Source organism: Chaetura pelagica, unplaced genomic scaffold (assembly GCF_000747805.2).
Source record: "Chaetura pelagica isolate M959 unplaced genomic scaffold, ChaPel_1.0 scaffold591, whole genome shotgun sequence".
Taxonomy (NCBI): domain Eukaryota; kingdom Metazoa; phylum Chordata; class Aves; order Apodiformes; family Apodidae; genus Chaetura; species Chaetura pelagica.
Window position 1 is genome coordinate 243,135 of NW_009951959.1, and position 8,309 is coordinate 251,443.

General features: G+C 45.2%; 2 protein-coding genes across 2 annotated transcripts in view; both read left to right on the forward strand.

Moving 5' to 3' along the window:
• Window positions 1–3: 3 nt before the first annotated feature.
• TRUB2 (TruB pseudouridine (psi) synthase family member 2) lies at window positions 4–3,079 on the forward strand (the record flags this gene model as incomplete). Its single annotated transcript, XM_010000740.1, has 5 exons — window positions 4–64; window positions 610–671; window positions 976–1,057; window positions 1,589–1,661; window positions 2,779–3,079. Coding segments are annotated over 5 exons (579 nt in total), but the record flags the coding sequence as incomplete, so codon positions are not given.
• A 5,154-nt stretch (window positions 3,080–8,233) lies between these two features.
• GOLGA2 (golgin A2) overlaps window positions 8,234–8,309 on the forward strand; it is a 22,585-nt gene continuing 22,509 nt past the window's right edge. The window contains exon 1 of the mRNA XM_010000752.1: window positions 8,234–8,299. Within this exon, the coding sequence (XP_009999054.1) occupies window positions 8,234–8,299 (66 nt within the window). The remainder of the gene's footprint in view (window positions 8,300–8,309) is intronic.

Here is an 8,309-nt window from a genome sequence, read left to right on the forward strand (position 1 = left end):
CGTGCGCGGCAGCGGAGGATCGGAGCGGGTCACCTGCTGGACGTGAAGGCTTCGGGAGTCTTCGGTGGGTCTGGTCCGGGCAGCACCGTGTCCCGCGGGCTGAGGGGACGGGGGGGTGAACGCTGGGCCGTGACACAGCAGCGCCTGCACCCCCGGTCTCACGGCCCAGCTGGAACACGGAATAAACGATCCAGCAGGGCACTGGCTGTGCCAGATGGGAACAACCCGTCTGTGGGGTTTGCTGGCTGTGCTGTGGGACACCAGGCCCCTGTCTGGGACACCCGTAGTGATCCGTCGTGTAACCCCACAGAGCCCCTGCCCCTGCTCCACCACTGGGGTTGGCTTCCCTGTGTCTGGCACTGCTGAGCATTTGCCCTGAAGTATCCAGGGGAGAAGTTCTGGGAACATCCAAGTGCCTTAGTTACAGCCATATCATAGAGTTAATGGCAGGCAGTAATTTGGGGGTCTAATTAACCTGCTCGGACATGACTTATAAGGCCTGTCCAGAGTGGGGAAGAAAAGCAGTGTGAGTGTGCAGTGCTGTGTAAATGCACCTGAGTAACTTCCCAGGTGGTTGAATCATGGGTTCTCCCATCTACTGTGTTTCAGTTCTTGGCATAGGCCATGGGAACAAGCTGCTTACCGACCTGTACCACTGCCACCTGACCAAGGTAAGTGATGGCTCTGAACACCCCCAGAACATCCCAGTGCAACTGCCCACTTGATTCCTGCCCCAGTGCCCCAGACTGGCCTCGTGATGGTGATTCTGCTTCCAGTCCCAAACCCACTGATGCTTTTGAAAGCTTTGCAGGGTCCAGAAGTTCATCCTTCACTTGAGCATCCACATGAGCAGAGGATATTGCTGTATTTTTGTGCAGCAGCATCAGCCTGTGTGTCCTGGCAGCTGCACAGGAGAATCTTGCTACTCGCTTGGAGTATTTATTTGCTAAATTACACTCTTTGCTCTTCTTCAAGGTTTACACTGTTGGTGGGCTGTTTGGTAAAGCCACTGATGACTTCTCAGACACAGGGAAGCTAATAGAAAAGACAACATTTGGTAAGAAATTGATTTGTTTGTTGGTTTTTTTTTAAAAAAACCCACCACCAAACAAATAGCATTCTAACTGCCAAGCAGGTAACCTGGTAAATTGCACAAAGGTGCTTGCTAGTTTTTATTTGTAGCTGCCTGCTAAGTACAACCACAATATATACCAAGTCAGTGTGAGTCCTGATCACAGTGGCTGCCCCTGGACTGACTGGGACCCAGATCTCTCCAGCACCAGAGTGGTTGGAAGCTTTCATTGAATGAAACTCTTAAAAAACCTTTTAAGAGCAACTGAAGCCAACATCCTGAAATCAGTTCAGCAAAATGATTCTTCCCTTTGTAGTCCATCTTTCTGCTTTGCCATGGTACAGTGAGAAGTGACTCTGCTCTGCCAGAGCCTGTCTGGGCAGTTCTCATCAGCCTGCCCTGATGTGCCTGCCTGCCAAGGGGACAGCAATACCTTGGTGGCACATTTCAGACCACTGTCTCTCTCTGGTTTCTGGATAGATAATTGAGACTTTGTTTCTTCCTTAATTTTTGCAGATCATATCACAAGGGAGAAGCTGGAAAGGATTCTTGCTGTCATTCAAGGAACAAATCACAAGGCCCTGCTGATGTACGTATCCAATGGGGAAATCCAGCTGATGGGCTCTGACTGCCATTTGCTGCTCATTAAGACAAACCAGATTATTTTCTTTGCTATCATTAAAGTCTTTAAACGTTGGAGTATTAGAGAGGAACAGAGAGAAGTTACTCTGAGTGCCTTGAACTCCATTGAGAGGTTGCAGTTAAGTGTCCTCCTTGTACATCCTGAAATCTTCAGCTATTTTAGGACCTATTAGCTACATTAGAACCTACAGAAATATCTTGTAGCCATGACCCAACTACCTTCCTCCCAAATGACTGACAGTATGCACATCATAGCATTAAAATATATGCAAAGCCTCAACATATAGGCAGTTTGAAGAAAAAAAAGTTGTAGCTCTCCTTTATTGTGGGTGGAATTATTTTGACTCCTATTGAAGAGAACTAACAAGTGTCTGCACTGCTCTTTCAAGTGTGTATCATGGCAAATAAGTCAGAAAACTTCAGTTTCTTATTTGTGCTTTCATGCAAAATGAGTTGGTGTCAACTCGTAACTGGTAATCCCTGCAGAACATTCAATGGGTTGTAGTTTCCAAAGGCACAAAATCATCTCCTGGTTAGATGAGCTCATTAGTGCAGTGGAGATTTTTAGTAGGGCCTGGAACCCTCACAGAAGCTGCTGCAGTAAAGGAAGCCAGCTGTGCACCTCACTCTTAGTTTCTTACCCTGCCAGTTCCAGATCTAAGATTGAGGTGAGAAAGTGTGCATGATGAATCCTTATGGGGCAAAATTCCTCCTTATCCCAATATTTTAGTGTAATGCATTTTAGTGTTGGGTTTGTTCTTGTTTTTTTAAAGCATGGTTTGCTTTCCTGCAGCCAGGCTCCTACTCCTCACCAATTGCATGTCTTACCCTTTTTAAAATACTAAAATTCCACATTACCCTCCTGTATCTGTGGGTTTGTCTTCTAAAATGTTCACTTTGGGAGAGACTAGGACACCCTGCAGTATTCCAGAAAACCATAATCCAACTGCTGTATCTTAAATAGTCTCTCCTACCAAACCAGTTCTTTCAGGGTAACGGTGAGCCATGTGTCTGGCTTTACAGACAAGGTCTGAGTTGGTGTCAGTGCTTTGCTTCTTCTAAAGGAATCTCTCTCTCCTTCTAGAAATCCATTGCTTGCACGAGACTCAGCAGTACCTCCGAAAAATAGTCCATGAGATTGGCCTGGAGCTGAAATCCTCTGCCGTGTGCACACAGGTGCGGAGAATCCGCGACGGTGTCTTCACCTTGGAGGATGCTCTGCTGAGAACCCAGTGGGACCTGCAGAGTATCCAGAATGCAATTCAGAACTGCCAGCTCAAAGTCAAAACAGAGTTGGAGAAAACACTGGGCCAGCAGGATAGAAGTCTTCTTCAGGAGCTGGAGGCTGAGATGGCAGGCAGCTGAGCATGCCATGGAGGGAAGATCCACAGGCCATCTCTGTGGCACAGTAACACAGCTACCTGCTGACAGCCTGATGGACAGCTGAAGGAAGGAGGTTAATTGCAGTTCACTCCCACCCTTTCCTTGACATGACTGATCAGAGAGAGGCATTTTTGTTAATGACAGGCTGTATAATTATTTTTTTAAAGCATGGCAAGCAGTTCATTAACAGCAGTTCGTTGTGCCAAAATTCCTGTTGAGTCTGGGAACATTGGTTGCTATGGGATGTAAAAATCCATCCCCAAATTGTTCAGCAGCAGGAAATACAGTGTTACAGAGCTGCATTCCCTTGATTGTACAAGTTTGATCCTTACAACTGGCAGCAGAACTTACCTACTGTGTGGATTTTATTTTCCCTCTGTTTAGTCCTGCTTTGAGACACAAGAGCTCAAAATTAGACTAAAAGAGGGATGTGCAGGAGAAATCACAGCTTACACAAAGCAGTGTGGGGAAATGATTATATCCAGAGTAGGGGTGGTGATGGAAGTGGCTTGTAGCAGGGACTGATGCATAAGAAAACAAACTCCCTAAAAGGGGAAGAGGCTGGTTCTTGGCTCAGGACACATCTCTGAGTACAGACTCATTAAAAGAGCATGGTGCTTTTGTTTTGGTTTGTTGGGGTTTTTGTTTTGTTTGTTTGGGGTTTTTTGCTTGTTTTTTTTTTTCATCTGAGGAACCAAGAGTGTTCAGGGGACCATGGCATCCTACTCTGCAGCAGCTCCATGCAGACAGCATGTACTGCCCTCCAGTCAAACTCTAAGCTCAGTTTTCTGTTAACTCATTGCAGCCGAGTCTCACTTACCAGAAATACACTTTCTAAATTTAAAGTCTGAAGTTACACTTAACCACTCATACACTCAGTATTTTTCTAGCTATACACTTAGCTATAGAGTTTGGGGATTTACTTCCAGAAATTGGTAGATTAGTTCTATTCTTCTTCTGGATTTGGAGAGGCCAGACTTACCAGAAATACACTTTCTAATTTTAAAGTCTGAAGTTACACTTAACCACTCTTACACAGTATTTTTCTAGCTATACACTTAGCTATGGAGTTTGGGAATTTACTTCCAGAAATTGGTAGAAAATATTAGTTCTATTCTTCTTCTGGATTTGGAGAGGCCAGTATAATTTATCCATGAAGGAACTAAGAGGAGCAGTGTGATAAAGTGGCAGAGTCCTGTCCCGAAGCATCCCAGGAGTCATTAAGTTAGGCCCTGGAATCTTCCCCTTGTTCTGGGTTTCCCTGCTCAGCACAGCAGCAGAGCTGCCACCATGTGGCACTTCCCGTGGCAGCTGCAGAGCCGCAGGGACTCCCCAAGGACATTTTGCTCTCACCTCAGCTAGTTGGTTCTGTGCTGCATAAGAAAACAAACTCCCTAAAAGGGGAAGAGGCTGGTTCTTGGCTCAGGACACATCTCTGAGTACAGACTCATTAAAAGAGCATGGTGCTTTTGTTTTGGTTTGTTGGGGTTTTTGTTTTGTTTGTTTGGGGTTTTTTGCTTGTTTTTTTTTTTCATCTGAGGAACCAAGAGTGTTCAGGGGACCATGGCATCCTACTCTGCAGCAGCTCCATGCAGACAGCATGTACTGCCCTCCAGTCAAACTCTAAGCTCAGTTTTCTGTTAACTCATTGCAGCCGAGTCTCACTTACCAGAAATACACTTTCTAAATTTAAAGTCTGAAGTTACACTTAACCACTCATACACTCAGTATTTTTCTAGCTATACACTTAGCTATAGAGTTTGGGGATTTACTTCCAGAAATTGGTAGATTAGTTCTATTCTTCTTCTGGATTTGGAGAGGCCAGTATAATTTATCCATGAAGGAACTAAGAGGAGCAGTGTGATAAAGTGGCAGAGTCCTGTCCTGAAGCATCCCAGGAGTCATTAAGTTAGGCCCTGGAATCTTCCCCTTGTTCTGGGTTTCCCTGCTCAGCACAGCAGCAGAGCTGCCACCATGTGGCACTTCCCGTGGCAGCTGCAGAGCCGCAGGGACTCCCCAAGGACATTTTGCTCTCACCTCAGCTAGTTGGTTCTGTGCGAGTTCATCCTCCCCGGAGGAGGGACCTGGGTCGGGACACTTCCCATGGACATGTGGCTTGTGTTGAGCTGTAATTCCATCCCCATGGAAGTGAGAGATTTGCAGCCAGGCAGAACACTTGCACAGAGAGGGGAAGAAAACATGGACTTCTCAGTCCTAAAATGACCTTCAGTAACTTTGGCAATGGACTATAAAACCATTTCCAGTTGCTTGTGCCGTTGCCAGACTTCACATTTTGGCTGGAACACTCCAGGCTTAAACCAGCTTCTCCAGACAGAAAAATACCAGCCAAAACAGCAGCACGAGCTTTGAGAACAAAGTCAGCATTCCCCAGTTTTAGCCTTCTTGTAACTTTTCTCCTCTTAAAACAACTCAACAGACTGCAGCATGTGCCTGGCTGGAGACCAGAGGGGAAACTTAACAAGCAGAAATGGGCAGGAGGACATCAAGTGAAAAAGGGACAACAGATCTGCAGTCAGCAGAGCAACTTCATCACTCAAAACTGCCCAAAGCAACCAAATTTATTCTGTGCAATCGTGACACTTGACATTGAAAGACTGGTGCTTCCCACACCATTGTGTGGTCAGGACACTGTTCCCTTTCACAGGGAATCTGCATTTAGGAGACAGTGAAGAATTCTGCACCTACCCCTTACTCCATTAAGAGACCTCAGAAAATATTTCAATAATAGGTGTTACAGTTGCCTCAGACTATAGCTTGAGAATCTGTTCCCAGGTTCATGGAATGTTTTATAGGCTCTCAAAGTGAATTGCTGAGAAATGTGATAGCTGCTTTATTTGGACAGGTCAACACAACTCCACATTTCGCCATTTGCTACAGAAATGATACAAAACCTCCAGATACCAGAGCACTTCAGTACAAAAATGCAAAAGATCCAGATTTGATCATAAATGAAAACCCCTCAAACAACCACAACCCTCAACCTTCTTCCCTCCCTACTTCTGAGGGTTTTTTTTCTTTCCTTTCAGAGCAGCTCTTGCACTGCACATTTGTAAACCCTCACTCCTTTGGTCTGGTCAGTACCAACCAGCCCCTGAACGTGTTGCACATTTGTAAACCCTCACTCCTTCAGTCTGGTCAGTACCAACCAGCCCCTGAACGTGGCACAGAAGCAAAGATCCCACTGGATGAGTCTCAACACCAAACTGAATGACAACCTTGCCAATAAAAAACCAAACATCCTGTTGGGTCAGGTAGTAGATTAATTTCTCCAAAGTCCTACATCCCTTTCCCACAAGCAGGAAACAACTAATAATAGATTCAACAACTTTCATGTTCCAAAGCTCTTTAGAAATCAGGCTGTTAACTCATACTCTGTTGCACTTCTGCATACATGCTTCTAAAGCCACCTTATGCCAGTTCTAAACCAGTATGACACCAAAAATTATTTCCCAGTAACAGTCATTTTTGCAGGACATGGAAGTCTTCAGGTTCAGCACTAGTCACTGAGCTCCAGATCATATTCAGGGTAGAGCTGCTTTGTAGTGACCCCTCGGATAACAGCTAGAAAAGAAATACCATTGCTTCCATTAAACAGAGATCAGAGCAGCCAGGAAATTTGTGTTTTCCTCCCAGTGGCCTTTAACTATCCTAAAAAACCTCCCCTAGCTAAGAAACCAATCCAAGAATTTCCAACTATGCCCCCTGCTTGTCTCAGCTTTTCTTTTTTTAAGCATATGAAGAACAAACCTGACAAAAATTGATTCAATGTCTGGTAATCCATAACACAGATAGCAGTAAATGACAATTATTTCATATGTTCCATTCTAAAAACATCCCAAGAAAATAATAACTTGTACTCGGGTGATTGGGTGATTTAAGCCTAGAATTGAAGAATCTTTAACACAAGCTCTGCCTTCAGAGTGCAATAGCTTCTCTCTGTCTGCATGAAAACATGGACTAAGAAGTTCTCCAACAGCTCTCCCCTTCCTTACCCAGCTTGCCCAGCAGCATCTGTCCAGCATCTTTAATATCATTATATTCATGGAGCAGAGAGATGTGCTTCTCCAATTCCTCCAGGCTGTAGCCACTGTAATAAAACCAGAAAGGTCAGAAATGCCACAGCAGGATCCCTGCTGGTGCTGCCACTACTCACTAATAAGCAGCTGCCACAGCAGTAGTGTCATAAGAAACCACAATAAAACTTGATCAAGATGGAACAAAAAAGAAAACCATTTTATCCAGAACTAAATTTGGCAGGTTGTACAAGTCATGACCTCAATTTTAATTCTCACATGAACAAGCTCTTCTGGTAGCATGACATGTTGTAGCATCATGATAGTTACAATTATTTGTTCCCAATCTACATGTAATCACCTCAGCAACATCTAGAGAAAAGTTAAAATCTCCTTATCCAAGTTCCTAGTAAAATTCATTTTGCTTTACCACATGAACTGGAAAGAATTCCCTCTTGTCCTGAGCAGGTCCCATAACTCACTACAACACTGCAATCAACACTGTGCAGCACTCTCATAAAAATGGCACTATAGGATGTCACCTCTAATTCTTAGACCATATATTGGTTTAAAAACAGGAACAATTGAGGCATCACAATGAACACTGAGCTTGCTAAGGACATACTCAGACAACAACTGTGCAATTTCCTGGTCTAGAGCAAGGTCTTTCTGTCTCAGCTCTTCGATTTCACACCGCAGGGCTTCTTCCTTGGTGCCATCAGGCTGGCAGGACCTTGGGGATGGGATCTGTAGGGCAGAGAACTCAGTTAACACCCTAACTCAGCCCTGGGTGAGCTGCCACAGCACCAGAGGCACTGATCAGAAAATACACTATGGATAAAAAAGGAGAAAGGAAAAGGAAAAAGTATCTCCTGGGCAGAGAAGGAGGGAAGGGGGAAGCTCAGGTAAATATTGTATTAAGTATTAGCTCAGTAAAAATATTTATCAGCCTGCTCCGTGTCACACTCGGCAGCATTTTGTAGATGTACAGTGTAAGGTAAAAATAAAACATGAAAGTCACAATTGGGCTTTGAAGAGGCCGCTCCCGGGGGAGCCACCGAGCAGGGCCCGGCAGGGACTCACCGCGGCCTGGAGACCGGAGATGCCGCCGCGCCAGCTGCCCCTGGGGGTCCTGGCAAAGCAGAGGGCGCCGCGTCAGGGCCCGCAGGCCCCGCAAC